The sequence below is a fragment of the Ixodes scapularis genome, unplaced genomic scaffold, assembly GCF_016920785.2.
Source record: "Ixodes scapularis isolate PalLabHiFi unplaced genomic scaffold, ASM1692078v2 ptg000247l_1___fragment_3__unscaffolded, whole genome shotgun sequence".
In the NCBI taxonomy this organism is placed as follows: domain Eukaryota; kingdom Metazoa; phylum Arthropoda; class Arachnida; order Ixodida; family Ixodidae; genus Ixodes; species Ixodes scapularis.
Genome location: NW_024609948.1, coordinates 158,113 through 174,467, shown reverse-complemented (window position 1 = coordinate 174,467; position 16,355 = coordinate 158,113). Strand labels below are relative to the sequence as shown.

General features: G+C 48.1%; 1 protein-coding gene across 1 annotated transcript; it reads left to right on the top strand.

Moving 5' to 3' along the window:
- Positions 1 to 7,146: 7,146 nt before the first annotated feature.
- On the top strand, positions 7,147 to 8,046 carry LOC121833982 (Fanconi anemia group J protein homolog). The gene has a single exon (XM_042287712.1). The coding sequence runs from the start codon at positions 7,147 to 7,149 to the stop codon at positions 8,044 to 8,046; it is 900 nt and encodes a 299-aa protein (XP_042143646.1).
- Positions 8,047 to 16,355: the final 8,309 nt, after the last annotated feature.

Genomic DNA, 16,355 nt, shown 5'->3' with positions numbered 1-16,355 from the left:
AGCCGACGAAATGTCTAGCGTCTTTTTGCGATCTTCGTACGCCGCGACGAGAGACCGACTCGCCTTTTCCCAGTCTACCCGAGAGTCGAAGACTCCCTCCAGCCACTTTGGATACGAGACGGTCTCCGTGTCAAATACAGTCTTTGGCACGTCAGGTGCATCTGTAATGTCCCACAGTTTGAGCTGCTTCACTATTCCGAATATCTTGTACTTTTCAAAGACTTTGTACATTGCCAGGTAGTTTTTGGCGTCCCTACACATGTTCAATAGCTCGGAAACGAAGCTTCGAGTCAGGTCGGCGTGATGACGCTTAATCAGGTCTTTTTGCGACATTGTCGTCAATTCGATTCGCTTTAGAAAATCGAGCACTCCCGCGTTATCGCCTCGCTGCGGCCAGGGAGAAAGCTTCAGGTCCCGCGTTAGCCTTTCGACGTGTCGAAAGCAGTCCATCAAGTCCGTTTCTTGGCCCAGAGCCTCGAATATTTCGGCCTTTCGCCGAACGTAGGCCGCTCTCTGCGTGGGCGTTTGCGATTCTGTCCCAGGGAAAGGTGGCCACAACGTCGATGGCGCCTTCGCGTATTATCCTGGCGAGGTAATCGTCTTCTCCGGTAACGCCGTCCTCGTACTGACGAACGTACTCTCCGTCCGGAGAGTCCATGCCCCAGTCACGCAGAGACTCTCTGTAGCGCTTTTCGTTTTCCACCAACTCTCTAATCTTGGCGACTTTCTCGGTCACGGTGGCCAGCGTGTCCTTTGGCGAGATCATTTCCGTGTTTAGCCACTTGGCGTAATTCCGACCGGCACGTTCGATCGCCTTACGTACCTCTTCCGATCCGTGCACTTTGAGATTTTCGACTCGGGTCAGGTCGGGAAACTCTTTCCGGACCGCGTCGACCATCTGCGCGTAGGCGGCGTGGCACGCCAGCCACGCCTCTAGCTCTGGTCTCAGGTCCGTCTCGTCGGCGAAATCGAGAAAGAGACGCTCCCTAAAAGTTTCCAGAACTGTGTCCTCTAGCCGTAGAAATCGGCGGTCCACGCACTTTTCCGCGTATTTGGCCTCGCGCAAAAACTCGAAAAACTCGACCGTCACTCTTTCGCGCAAGAGCCTCCACATGGCGTCGTAAGATTTTGCGACGAGTTTGCGAGCGACGTCGGCGTCCTCGTTCGCCACGGTCCAGCGGATAAATTCGATTTTCCAGTCGTCGTCGTCTTCCGCATCGACCATCTTCAGCAGACTCGACACCTTGAATCTAGACAGTTTGGAAGAGACGGCGCTTTGCGAAACGCGCAAGGTGCCGACGAGATTGCGCAAGTAGACCCTCACTCGAGCTTCCAGACTAAACTGCTTGGTCTTCCAGTACGCCGTTCGCGCCGCGTGCAACAGCTCGGTGATTTGCGCGACCCCGAGGTCTCGATGCAGCTCCCAATAGTTTTCGCCATTTGCCGATCTCGTCGAAAAGAGATTGTTTACGCTTTCGCGCGACGCCTCGGTGGACGGAAAAAAGGAAGCGCGGTGCTTGCCCCACGTCGCGACGTGTTTCACGTACTCCTTGTTCGCCTCTATCAGTGTAGCGACCGCCGACCGAGCTCGCCTCACAATCTCCGAGTGCCGCTCGAAATTCTCGTGCGCCTTTCGAATGCGATCAAACTCCACCGTCGCTACAATGTCGTACGGGGCTTTGATTTTGTCCAACAAATCCTTGTCGAAACCCTCGTACTCGCCAAAGGCGACTGGGTCCTTTTCGTGCGTCTGCGGGTATCTATCGATGGGTCCGCTCATTCCCCACTCGCGGATCTTATCTCTACGTTCGCGCTCCGTAGTCATTAGGGATTTGAGTTCGGAAACATTTTTGCGCAGCGTCTGCAAGTTTCACTTCGACTGGCTAATTATCTTTTCGATCCACAGTTCGGGCGCAGCGTTCATGGTGGCCAGGATCGCGTCGTTCCAAGTCTTTAGGTTTGGTACGCTCGAAGGCAGTTTCACGAGCGGAGGGGCACAAAGCAGGCCGCTGTCACCGAGAAACTTTCTCATGTTTTTGTAGTCTCTGTGGCGTTCCTGTACGAGCCGATAGAGTCTATCGAAATCGTCTTTGGGAAACTTTGACTTGAGACGCACTTTCCACTCGTACAAACCTTTGGAGGTGGCGTGAGCAAACAGAGACGCGGCGTCGGCCTCGTCAAACATACATTTGCCGTGCCTCGCGATTAAAGGATAGTAAGGTCCCAATTTTTCAATTTTTTCATCGACGTCGCCGCTATCGCCCACGCCAGCGAGGAGTAGTCGTCGTAACTCGTTCAGGTGCGGTTTCAATCGCCCAAATTTTTCGTAGAGCACCTTCCAGTCGTCGTCGATCAAGGCCTTCCTAATGTCCTCCTCGTCGTTCTCCAGCCAGCGCTTTCTCAAGACGGCGTCCTTGCGAACGGCATCGAGGTCCCTAGCAAATTCTCTCAGGAGATCCTCTAGGCTCCGAAACTTGGCGTAATGTGCCAATAGTGACGTTATGAAGGCGCTACCGTCCTGCAAATACTCGTCAGATTTAATCTTGTTAAACAAGTCCCTCGTCTCTTCCTCTTCGCGGACTTTGTGCGCGGCCGGATGGGTCACCGCCCAGACGAGCGCGTCCCTATGTTTGTGCTCCGTGTAGTTCTTTAAAATCTTTTCGAACGCGTCTAGTATGGCCTGCAACTCGGTCGGCGACAGCGTAGGTGCGGAGAGAAAGACGAACCGCTTGACGTTGTCAATCTTTGCGATTTCGCCAACGGCTTTCAAGAGTTCCGGAGAAAACTTTTCGTCAATAAAGGTCTGGGCATATTCAACCTTGGCTTTCAACTCGGCGTAAATGCGAAGAGTCTGACCTTCCTCGGCGGCGACCCAGCGAACGAGCGCCGCGTCCCACTGCGGCGTGCCCGCGGCATCGAAAACGGCCCGGAGCAGTGGATCGAACGCTGGATGCTGGCTAGACCACGAAGAGTGCCGCGTGACTTTCTTGCACCACTCTTCGAAGAGTCGCTTAAACTTAGAACGGAATCCTGCCAGATCTGGGACTGGTATCGCTCGAGCACAGAGTTGTACTTTTTAAACGTATTGGTTTTAACGTCGTAGTACATTCCGCCGCTAATGCCGTACAAGTACTTGTCCACGGCATCTAGGTCGTACACGTCCAAGTCGTACAAATTACTAAGCATGTCGTCGCCAGCAAATTCCACGCCCAACGCCTCGGGGTACTGCTTTATCACGTCCCTGGTCCTGACTGTGTACATGAATTCGCCCAGGACGTTGTTTGGGTCCTTATACATTCTGTAGATCAAGTGTTTGAGGGCCGGGATGACTACGTTGCGCAGAAACCCGGGCTTGTATTTCTCGCTGGCCAGCGAATTGACCTTGGACTGAATGCTCTTGAGATAGAGTGTGTAGGAAAAGACCAAGTCTATGGCTCGCTTCGGATCGTACAACGCCGTTCGAATGTCGTTAGCGTGGTTCGCCACAATGTAATCAAACACGCGATTGGCCGTGTCGCCGTAGTCTTTGTAACGGGTAGTTTCGACACCAGCGTTAGAGTACAGCGCGTAGTAAAAATCTTTAAAGTAGTCGTCGACTGTACTTTCCAACCTTGCCTCAAACCCTATGGGAATGGCTTTCAAAGGTTTGAACAAGAGATTGTCGGTGGTCATTTTTTTATTTCAGCTACAGAAACACGTTTTCGCCTTTAGCGCGTTTATTTCTATAATAGGTCATTGCCGCGTAAGTCACGACTCCCGCTGTGGCCAGGACGGCAACTCCACCGACGACGTACAGCCAACCGCTTCCTTCGTCTTCCGCTGCAACAGTCTGATACGGCGTCTTGGCGACGTCCGACACTTTTTCGTTGCGCGTCGTTTCTTTAGGAAGAGCCGAATCTCGAAGAGACGGTATCGCGTCGTCCGACCGTCGTCTCTTGGCCGCCCCCGCCGCAGTCTGAGGGGACGTTTGGGCGACGCCCGACTCCTTCTCTTTGGGCGTCGTTTCCCTAGGAGGAGCCGAATCCCGATGAGACGGTATCGCGTCGTCCGACCGCCGTCTATGTGCCGCCTCCGCCGCAGTCTGAGCTGATGTTTGGGCGACGCTCGACTCCTTCTCCATGGGCGTCCTTAGGAGGAGGGGGAGGAGGAGGAGGAGTCGACGGCGACTCGTTCGTGCTATCCCGAAGAGACGGTCTAGCGCCGTCCGAAAGTCGTCTCTTGGTACCGACACCCCTCAGCTTCGAGTTGTAGCTGGAAATTAAAGACTCGACGCCGACATAGTCCAGACCGTTGTCGTAAAAGGTCTCGATCAAGCTGTCTACGTCGTGAAGGTCGGCGTCGTACAGCTTTTTTTCCTCGGTCTTCATGACCACCTCGACGCCGGCATCTTTCAGTCTGTCTCGCGTGTACACCGTGGCCAGGAACTTGCCGAGTAGATTGTTCTGATCTCTGTACATTCTGACGATGACGTGTTTTAAGGCTGGCACGGCCACCTTCTCGTGTTCAGCCTTGAGCTCGGCGGACCTCTTAAAGTGAAGAAGAAACGCGGTGTATTCGTTAATCACGTCGTTCATTCGGGTCACGTCGTTAAATAGACCAAGTATAACGTTGCGATACTTGGCCACGATGTAATCGTACGCGGCTTTCATTATCTCTCTGTCGGTCCTGTACCCCGTGTGCGCCCCGGCTCTATCGTACAATTCTTTAATGTGCACTCGCAAATAGTCGTCCATCGACTTTTCGAGTCGTTCTTCAAACTGAGAAGGAGGCTTCTTGAGTATAACGTTATTCTTATTAGACATTGTTAGGTGTTTTGTATTAGTCCTGGACGTCAGCCGTAAACTTTGATGTTGTATTCGGAAAGAGCTCGGGTCACGTCATCTACAAAAAGCGTCTTGCGGTGTTGCATCTGGGCGTAGACGACGGCCTTTCCGACGACCTCGGTGACGAATCTATCGACCTCGCATTGCATGTTACCGTACACGTTCTCTGATATGCGATCGATCTCCATCTCCTTGGCCAATCGACGCAATTCGTTCTTACAGAGAACGTCGTCCACGGCAGTCGTTGGCTGTCGACTGTCCAATTGCTGCTTCTTCTTATTCTTGGCTACCGTCCTCTTTTGCCGGGTCACGTTGTTTGAGGCGTTTTTTATGCGCGCCATATTCTCACCATCTATCTCCTCTAACGATATAAGCGGGAAACTTCTGTTTTTTATTTGAAATCGACGTTACAATCATGTTACGCGTATACTACGACAACCTGGCAAACACCATCGCGACCGGACTTCGAAATCCCGGCGACTCCAGCGTCTTTGTCGACTTTCTCTACGCCTTGGAGACTATGCACGCGGCGACGATCCTTCTCGTCGGCCGCCCCTTCATGACGGTAGGCGCAGCGCTGCATCGATTCCATAGCCGCACGAAAAACAGATACAGACTCAACCTGTACGTCTACATGAGACTGGTTCGGACGGAAGTCTGGTACCTCAAGACGGCCTGTCGATACATCGACTTTCGCCTCTACCGCGACGACGCAAGCGCCCTCGGTTCGGTGATCTGCGACTACACGTACGAAAGCGGTCGAGTGTACGCGAACGCGACCGCCTTTCGCTACGAAGAGGCCAGCAAGATTCTGTGTCTGACTCTGACCGACTCTCTCACCTTCTTTGTGGCCTGCGTTCGCAAGTTGAGTCACCTGCTTGACATGCCTCCCGATCGAGTCGTTTGCAGCGTCGTCGAGCCACGCACCGTGAAAAACGCCAGAGTGCATCGAGATTTTATGAGCCTGTACGAGAGCGTAGATCCGAGGTGCTTTAGAGTTTGCGGTTACCTTGACTGGTTGTGTAGGTATCCTTTGTTTGGGCAATAAAAATAAAAAAAAACCGTGCACGTTGAGTTTTCGTCGCAATCTCCTCGCGTAAGCATGAGTAACGACGTAGATATGACCAAGGTCGAAGAAGAAGAAGAAGAAGAAGAATGGATAGTGTTAGACGAATGGAACGATGGCGATGATGAAAAAGAGGAGGGAGAGATTACGGACGACGAGGTCAACCACTCCGCTCAGACTATTTATAGTTCCGAAGACGAGACGAACGATCGGTATAATCGTTTCAAAAACGAACGTTGGCGGGTATGGAAGAGGCGCCCCGCTACCGGCTCGTACTACCGGGCGACCGGATACCTTACCCCGTACAAGTGGACGTCTTTGAAACAATGTTGCGCGGATTCGAAGAAAAAGCCAACGTCATGATAGAAGCTCCTACCGGATCGGGCAAGACAATGGCCATGCTCGGAGCCGTTCGCGAATGGATAACGACACGACCCAGCGGCAAAATCTACCTCTGCTCTAGAACGCACCAACAGCTCGACCAAATGGTAGCGGTGGCCAAGGCGTTCATCGGAGACGCCGCGCACATTTCTCGTCTCGTCGGCAAGGACCGAGTCTGCCTCTTGGAACGGGAAGTCCACAGCGGTAACGTGCCCCAACTCTGCAGTCAACACAGGGCCTCGTCGTCGTGCCGATTGTACCGCAATTGGAAAGAGCAGCATGGACCAGAGACGCGTTTGCCCGACGTTAGGGACATCGAGGACTTGGTGGAGAGTTGTGCTGCAAACGATATCTGCCCCTACTACGTCAACGAACAGTACTACGTAGCCAGGTCGAAAATAGTGCTGGCTCCCTACAACTACTTGATCGATCCCTTCGTCCGTAGCACGCTCAACATCAATCTCAGCGGCGCGATTCTGATCCTCGACGAGGCGCACAACATTGAAACGTTTTGTAGAGACGCCATGTCCCTACAAGTGTCCAGATCGCAGCTTCAGACGTACGCACGACGATTTTCTCGCTACGTCGAGCTTCGCGAATTCTTCGAGGGGCTCCTGGCCATGATGAACGACGTTGGATATGCGATTGTTCGCGGCGATGATCTCCAGGCCAAGAAAGAGGAGACGCTACCTCAAGACGGACTACGTGAGCCTGGGTCAAGTCGTGAGTCCCTTAACGTCTCGACATCCTTTGTCCGACCGGTTAAACACCACGTTGATTGACCGCATCGTCACTCAGTTTTACTACCCCGAGATATTTGGTGCCCAAGGCTTTGCAATGTTTGTCGTCCAGGGTCGCGAGTCGCCAGAACTCAGGATGACCTGCATGGACTCGAGTTACGCCGTGAAGACTGTGTCGTCGTGCACGCACTCTATCGTCCTGGCCTTGAGTCCGATGTCGTCGTACGAAAAGGAATTGGGCGTCTTCTTCACTCACAAGGTGTCTGCCAAGGAACACGTCGTGTCCAAGCGTCACGTCTTTGTCCGTAGGATCTCGCATTCGCTCAAGGGTGACAAAGAGTTTTACATGAATTACAGCGCATGCCAGAACGAAGAGCTACTCAAGGCCGTAGGTTCCGTCGTCTACGAGTCGACCAAGATCCTGAAGAAAAACGTCGGCGAAACAAAGGCTGGCGTCCTGTGCTTCTTCCCTTCTTACAAGCTACTTCAGACCTGTCGAGACGTGTGGCGCAAAGTGCCTCTATGGGCCAAGTTGGTCAAGGTGGTCGGCGGGCATCTGTTCCTGGAAGATTCTGAAAACTCGGACCTCTTGTTCGATAGGTACAATACTGCGTTGATTGACGGAGAGCCCGGCACGGTGGCCCTGTTTCTAGTCGTGCACAGAGGCAAAATGAGCGAAGGCGTCGACTTCTCCGATTCGCTGGCTCGACTCGTCGTATCCGTGGGGTTACCCTATCCGTCGTATCACAGTCCGGACGTAAAGGTCAAGGTCGAGTTTAACCGCAGCAGGGGCGGAGACGGGGACGAATGGTATAAAACGCACGCGATGCGAGCGGTTAACCAGTCCGTGGGACGCTGCGTACGTCACATGAACGACTGGGGGGCCGTCCTATTGCTCGACAGTAGGTATTTTAGACCCGACGTTTGGAGCGATTTATCGCATTGGGTCCAGGTCTGCGAAGACGAGTCGTCCACCTTCAAAGACACGAAGAAATCTTTGCTCGAGCTAAACTCGTTTTTGAACGGTCGTCTATGAAAATGCATATCCTCAGTTTGCACACGTATCTGCGCGAACACAGATACACGGCTAGCCGACAGGGCTACGCTTACTGGTATTGCACGATTCGCGACGCTACTATTGCTCCTACACCAGCTGCTTCGGTCAACAGCGATCCCGTTTCGACCGACCAGGCTCCAACACGAGTCGCTACTGTTCCATCGGACAAGCGGGGACCGTCCGACAAGCCTATACTCGAATCGTGCACGTGCGAGACTGCTCCTACACCAGCTGCTTCGGTCAACAGCGATCCCGTTTCGGCCGACCAGGCTCCAGTACGAGTCGCTACTCTTCCACTGGACAAGCGGGGACTGTCTGACAAGACTATACTCGAATGGTGCGTGATTGAATACGCCAATACTCTACCGTCGGTAGAAGAATTTCAAATGAGATACAACCTGTGGACTGGTGGAAGGGACAAGTTCGACGCAGGAGTGTTGAAAAACTTTATGACTGCGCCGATACCTCCCTCTTCGGACGAATATGACGCCTACGTTAGAGAAGTGGAGATTGCCATGGAGAAGCTGGGCATATATTTTACTCCGACAATCGTCTCGAACCTCATGGAATTGTACGAAAGATTGCACGGACTGTCGGACGCAGACACGCGCGAGCTGGTGTTGCACTTTTGGAGAAAGCCCAAGGCCCGAGTGGATTCTCGTCGAGATTCTTCTCTATTGCATAAAGGTGGGCGTCGGTGTCTACGACATCGTTGACGGGCATCTCGACTGGATTCGAGGCGAGATCCGGAACGACATGCTGCGCAACATTCGAGACCAGTTGAGTGCGTCTTTCGACCCGGACAACGTGCAGCGAGACAAGTTGGAGAAGGACATTCTCGCGTACCGAAGAGACCTGCGAAGACTCTCTCGACAAGTGTGCGTCAACACGGACCACGAGTTTACGCACGAGTTTATTGCACCACTCTCTGGACATTGCGAAAACTACGTGCCGTGCAAGAAAGGCCGATGGTATCTATGGTCTTAATAAAATACGTACGAATGATTGTCGAAGGTGTTTCTTTGGAAGCTCTGTACGAGCACGTTCGCAAAAATAGGAGTAGCTACGAGAATAAATGTTACGATTATTGGTACTCGCGTTTGAGCGAAATATCCGCCACCGAGATGGAACCAGCGACGCGACGACGCTACCTGACGTGGCTGCTAGTAGAGTACATTTTGACCTTTCCACCTTTCAAAGACTTTAAAGCGTCGCTCGCACACTGGTTCAGTCTCGACACTAGGTTTACGCTCAGGTTATCTACACGCGAAGGCGAGTTGACCGATTTCCTCCGCGTGCCCGCAGCTCCAGTGCAGGACAAGATCACCAGGGACCGATACGAATACGTCCGCGAAGCCGGACTGAGAAAAATGGGGGTCCATTTTACGCCAAAGGCAAAACTTTATTTAAAGAATGCGTACGAAAAGTTGTTCCGCTTGATTCCCTACGACGTTCAGGGCGTGGTCATGTCCTTTTGGAAACGCAAGATGAACGTCCAGTGGGCACTGGTAGAGGTCTTGTTGACTTGCGTTTCTAATGACGTCAGGGCAGACGATTTGTTGGTCGGTGGCCACCTCGACGGTATCTGGCACCAGATCAGCGAGTACACTGTGCGCGAGGTCGCCGAGCAGATAGACGTGGCACCGGCCGTCGCCGATAGAGACACGCTTCGCCTGTTGAATCAGCGAGACGTGGAGCGTTACAAGATTGATTTGTTAAATTTAAACGCCACATTGAGGGTGGATCTGAATCGATCGGCTTCGTTCGTCGTGCTCTCGGACGCCGAGTACGAAAGACGAATGCGCTACGCGCACGAAAATTACAATCGAAACATATACTCCGAAGCGCCGAGGAATCAGGAGGAAGACGAGACATCACCTCCTCTTTCTCACTACGAAGACGAGGAGATAAAGAAGAAGGCCGGCGACACCAAGGTCGTCCTAATGTTGTGTTCGCCGTACTGCGTGTCGTTGACGGCACTCGCCTACGCTGGGTACGTCATGCTCAATAAATAATAAAATGGACGCCTACGTCTATTTGTACAATGCGATCAAAGAAAATTGGCCCGATGCGGATTGGATGTGCTACGCGTATTGGCTCGCCAAAGTCAAAAACGCGGACGCAGACGCCGCGTGGTCGCGGATACTGGCCAAGAACCGCGTCGTCGGTTCGGATGCTCAGGCTCTACTCGCCTGGCTCTTTGCAGAGTACGCCCTCACCATGCCCGGTCGTCGAGCTTTCCTCGAAAAGGTCGGCGACGTAGCCGTTGACTTTACCCCGGGCCTAGTCGACTTTAGAGAATTTGCATCTCAAAACGTTCGCGAATCCACTTGCCGGTCGCCACGCGGACGAGACGTACGCCGACCACATAAAGCGAAACTTTGCAAAGTTGAAAATGACGCCCACCTCGTCCTCGTTCCGCAAGCTCGTCAACCTGTACGAGACGCTGTCCACAATCCAAGATCCGCTCGAGCTTAAAGGATTTTGTTTGCGAGCGTGGGCCCTGGACAAGGACGGCGTGTGGGTTGCGGCCGAGACGTTGAGCTTATTTGCGAAACAAAAGATTCCGGTCGGGACGCTCTTATCGTTGCACGGAGAGAAACTGCATTCTCATGCCGGCCCCGAGCAAGTCCGGCTCTTGCAAAAGGCCTTTGATTCGCAACAGCAACCGTCTACCAACGACGAGGCGAGCTACCGCCAAGATTTGATAGAGATGAACAATCGAATCCGATCGGCCACGCCGCTACCTTCAGTCGGTAGTCTACAGGTTTTCCCGCTCATTTTAATCCAAGCGACGACCAATTTAATCCCGGGGTCAGTCAATTTAATCCAAGCGCCATACAATTTAATCCAAGCGCCACACAATTTAATCCCGGGGTCAGTCAATTTAATCCACAATATATATATGCACTTATTGTGTTCAGTGGTCGTGTTTTGCTTACACATTTGGTAACTTATAATAATTGTTTATACAATTTGAATTTCTTGGGGGGAATTGAGAATTTGATCACTAATGTGGTTACTTTGAGTTACTAGTCCCACTATTGACGAGGCTTCACTGATATGTTGGTTTACTCTTTTTAGGCTTAAGCGGCGTCGGCGTAATGACGCGGTGCATGATGGGCAAATTCCCCCGCTAGATTTAGCGGAAAATTTCCCCGCTAAATCTAGCGGAAAATTTTCCCCGCTATATTTAGCGGAAAATTTTCCCCGCTGAATCTAGCGGAAAATTTTCCCAGGTAGATGTATTGGAAAATTTGCCCCGCAAAGTCGAGCGGAAAAGCTTCCCCGCTAAATCTAGCGGAAAAATTTCCGCGCTAAATCTAGCGGAAAATTTTGACTGCTAAATCTAGCGGAACATTTTCCCCGCTAAATTTAGCGGAAAATTTTCCCCGCTAAATCTAGCGGAAAATTTTTCCCGCTATATTAAGCGGAAAATTTCCCCCGCTAAATTTAGCGGAAAATCTTCCCAGCTGGATTTAGCGGAAAGTTTGTCCCACTAAGTCTAGCGGAAAATTTTTCCTGTTAAATCTAGCGGAAAATTTTCCCCGCTATATTCAGCGGAAAATTTTCCCCGCTAAATCTAGCGGAAAATATTCCCAGCTAGATTTATCGGAAAATTTGCCTCGCGAAGTCTAGCGGAAAAGCTTTCCCGCTAAATCTAGCGGAAAATTTTTCCCGCTAAATTTAGCGGAAAATTTTTTCTGCTAAATCTTGCGGAACATTTTCCCCGCTAAATTTAGCGGAAAAATTTTCCCCGCTCTATCAAGCGGAAAATATTCCCCCTACATTTAGTGGAATATTTCCCCCGCTAAATCTAGCAGAAAATTTTCCCAGCTAGATTTATCGGAAAATTTGCGCCGCAAAGTCTAGCGGAAAAGCTTCCCCGCTAAATCTAGCGAAAAATTTTTCCGCTATGTCTAGCGGAATGTTTTTCCTGCTAAATCTAGCAGAACATTTGTCCCGCTAAATTTAGCGGATAATTCTCTCCGCTAAATCTAGCGGAAAATTGTCTCGCTATATTTAGCGGAAAATTTCCCCCGCTAAATCTAGCGGAAAATCTTCCCAGCTAGATTTAGCACAAAATTTGCCCCGCGAAGCCTAGCGGAATTTTTTCCCCGCTATATCTAGCGTAAAATTTTCTTCGCTAAATTTAGCGGAAAAATGTCCCCGCTAAATTTAGCGGGAAATTTTCCTTGCTGTTCAGCGGAAAAATGTCCCCGGTAAAACTAGCGGAAAATTTTCCCCGCTAAATCTAGCGGAAATGTTTCCCCGCTACCTGTAGTGGAAAAATTTCGCCGCTAAATCTAGCGGAAAATTTTCCCCGCTGCATTAAGCGAAAAATTTTCCCCGCTAAATCTAGTGGGGAAATTTTCCGCTAAATTTAGTGGAAAATGTTCCCCGCTAAATTTAGCGGAACATTTTCCTCGCTAAATTTAGCGGAACATTTTCCCCGCTAAATTTAGCGGAAAAGCTTCTCCGCAGCCGAAAAATTTCCTGCTAGATTTAGCGAAAAATTTCCCCGCTAGCGGAAAAATTTCCCCGCTTTATCTAGCAAAAAAATTTCCCCGCCAAATTTAGCAGAAAATTTTCCCCTAAATGGGCGGCGAGCAGGAGAGGAGGAAAGGCAACGCCCCCACTCCGCACCTTCCCCTCCTGCTCCTCCTCAGGAGCTGCGCTCTGATTCGGCATTACAGGGAGTTGTAAACGGCTTTCACTTTTTTTTGTTACCTCGAGTTATTGCGGCACACTCGAATATATTTAGGTTAATGGACGTTTTGTTTCACGTTTTTTATTAGTCGACTTATCAATGATACAATTCAGATGATACAAGTACAATTGCAATATATGATAACTTTTTTGATAACTTCGCGCTAATATTGACGCACTGATATTATTTCAAGTTTAGTGTAGGTATGGCTTCCACTTCTAATCATTTCGACCTATTAATAACACAATCTGCATGATAAACGTTCAACAAGCATTATTAAGTACTCTCTCAATTGCCTTGACGAATTATTGTGAAAAATATAATTTGGTAGAAGCTCATTTGACATTCTGCTTATTTTTTGGTTATGTAGTATATTGACGCGAATAAATGTAGAGTAGCAAACATTTTCATTACTCAGTCGATTAGTTTGATTTATTATTGAAAAATGAGACGCCATATAACTTCTGCTAAGACTTTGATTACTCCTTTCATTATTACTCCGTGTTCTTAATCCCACAATTGACATTAAATTAGCCCAGTTAACTTAGTGGTAAATTTTTATCTTTGCCCGATATATTAGTCACAAAACTGAGTTAATATCAATTTATTGACATGGTGATTACTTTGAGTTAGTGACCCGTTTGACTTTATTTTAATCGAATTAAAATATTCCTCACTCTTTATTACTTCGAGTTTTTATACAAAAAGCGATTTATTCTCAGCTCGGACACCAACATGATCACTCTTTTGATTACTTTGACTTACTATTCTCCGAATGCAGTTTTATTCGGCCTAATTCACATCGTGGCCACCCTTGTGATTACTTTGGGCAAATAATAAACTAACTGATTTGTTATGAGCACAAGTCAAATCATAATGACTTTTTTGGACTTTGATTTGTCCAAACTAACATATTGATGACGTTAATTATTTTCATCTAATCAAACAACTGATTTGTTTTGAGTTCAACCGACGTTTTGATCAGTATTTTGATTACTTCGAGTACTATTGGCTCACTAGACTTTATATCAGCCTATGACATGTTGCAGATTCCATTCATTACTTTGAGTTATTATATAACTAACTCATATACTATGAGCTCACTTCCCATTATTATTACTCTTTAACTTTAGCTACATTTACTTTTCACAAATTCGGCCAAATTTACATTTTGATGACTCCATCGATCTAACTGGGCATTCAGCGCATGCGTGACGCTGCCATAACTTTAGTTCACAGGAGGCAGACGGTCATGCATGCAAGGGCTCGTGCCTGGTGAGATCGGTCTATTAGTTCGAGTTAATATTCAAAGATGTAATTTATTATGAGCTAAGTGACATTCTGATTACTTTTTTATTACTTTGAGTTACTATTGACCCAGTAGACTTTAATTCGGCTTAATTGACATTCAGTTACTCATTGGATTACTTCAATTTAGTATACCGCAAATTAATCTATTATGAGCCAAATTAACCTTCAAATTACTCTTTTGATCACTCCGAGTTACTGTTGACCCAATGTGCTTTAAGTTGGTTTAGTCGACTTTGTGATGAATCTTTTGTTTACTTTGAGCTATTATTCTAATAAACTGGTTTATTATGCGCTTAATTGACTCTATTATTACGTTTTTATTAATTGGTTTTACTATTTACTACATTGACTTTATTCGACCTAATCGACATTTTGGTGCACCCCTTTTACTTCGAGTGATAATATTACCAATTAATATATTATGATATCTATTGAGAATAATATTACTCTTTTAATTACGTCGAATTATCTTTGATCCGATGGACTTTAATTCAGTCTAATTGACATTGCGATGACTCTTGTGATTACTCTGGGTTAATATTCAACCAATTGAAAATTTATGATGTTTGTTGAGATTCTGAATACTCTTTTGATCACAAATATATCGCTTGTAAGCTCAATTCACATTATTATTACTCTTGATTACTTGGAGTCACTTTAGACGAAGAGAACTTTAACTCGGCCTCATTGATATTGGGATTACTATTTTAATTAGTTTGAGTTAATATTCAACAATGTAATTTATTAAAAGCTGAATTGACATTATGATTACTTTTTGAATTACTTCGACTTACTATTGACCGTAGTCGAAATTAATTTGGCCTAATTAATATTTTGGTTACACTTTGGGTTACTTCGAATTATTGAAACACAAATGAATTTAATATGAGCTAAATTAACATTCAAATTACTATTTTTATTAACTTGGGTTACTTTTGACCCAATGGACTTGATTCGGCCTAATGGCTTTGTGATAACGGTTGGTTACTCGAACGTTGTCTTCAAGGAATCGATTTATTAGTTGCCTAATTGACATTGTGCTTACTCTTTACTACTTTTAGTCACTATGGCCGAAAGGACTTTAATTTGGCCTATTTCACAATTCGGGGGTCTTCTGGTTACTTTGATGTGGTATATATTAAACCAATTGTTTTTATGAGCAAGACTCACACTATTACTACTCTATTGATTGCCTCGAGTTTTGTTTGTCCCATTGAACTTTAATTCGACCTAACGGACCTTGTGATGACTATTGATTACTTTGTGCTAATATTCAAGCTACTGGCTTATTGTGAGCCGAACTGGCATTATGACTACTGTTAAACATGTTGATTTACTATTGACTCGAGAGACAACCTCTTAAAATTCTTGCATGCAATACTGCGCACGTTGCATTTTGGGACCTCTTTGGCCATCCAGAGGAGTGCCATTGTGATTGTGTCGATTTCGATTGCCCTGTTGATGAAGTAGAGCATCTCAGCACTCCATAAAACTAAACTCAGCGCTCGCTTGCAATGCACCCATTAAAGGGATACTTCAACGGAATTTGAAATATTCCCGTCGTGTTCAAAAATAGGCTGAATATGATCCACAATATCCGTAAATGACAATCGCACGTTTGCATTTTGATCCTGGTGGCTGTATTTTTCGTTATAAACGGCCCACTCTGGCAAGCGCTCGGAGAAGGCCCAGCTTAGAGCACGTGACATCCAACACAATCGTGACGTAGGTCGTCTCAAGACGAGCAAAGCTACGGCGAGGCTGACGTCGAGAGGATGGCCTAGTCGTTCCAGCCACCGAAGCGGCTGCTTTTGTACGAATTTTGAGTGACGGGTTAATCTTCTATAATCTTCTAGGGGGACAATAGCGACTTCTGCGACACACAAAAGGGATTCTCCTGAAAAGGGGAGTTCCTCCTTCCCCCCTTCTCTCGTCGTGGCCGGAGACGAGACAACCTCCGTCACTAGCTGTCAAGGTTCCTAGACGAGCATTACAAACGAGGCGTTAGCGACATCCACCAGGTGATGTTTGCTAATCGTTTATTCGTTTTAAAATTCTTTTTGGAGACTTTTTTAACAAGATATTGGTATGTTCCATGTGATACTGCTCTTTTGAACGCATATAGACCAAAAAATGATCGCCGAAATTTCGTTGTAGTATCCCTTTAATCTTCGTTAGAGCCCCCGTTGAGCCACGGACCTCCAGCGGCCGTAAGGACTTACTTGTCTAGACATGGCGAGGGGTACGAGTAGGGCCGGCCACGTCC

Excerpts from the sequence above, each read along its gene's own strand:
- LOC121833982 (XM_042287712.1), top strand. The coding sequence starts at position 7,147 with ATGACCTGCATGGACTCGAGTTACGCCGTGAAGACTGTGTCGTCGTGC.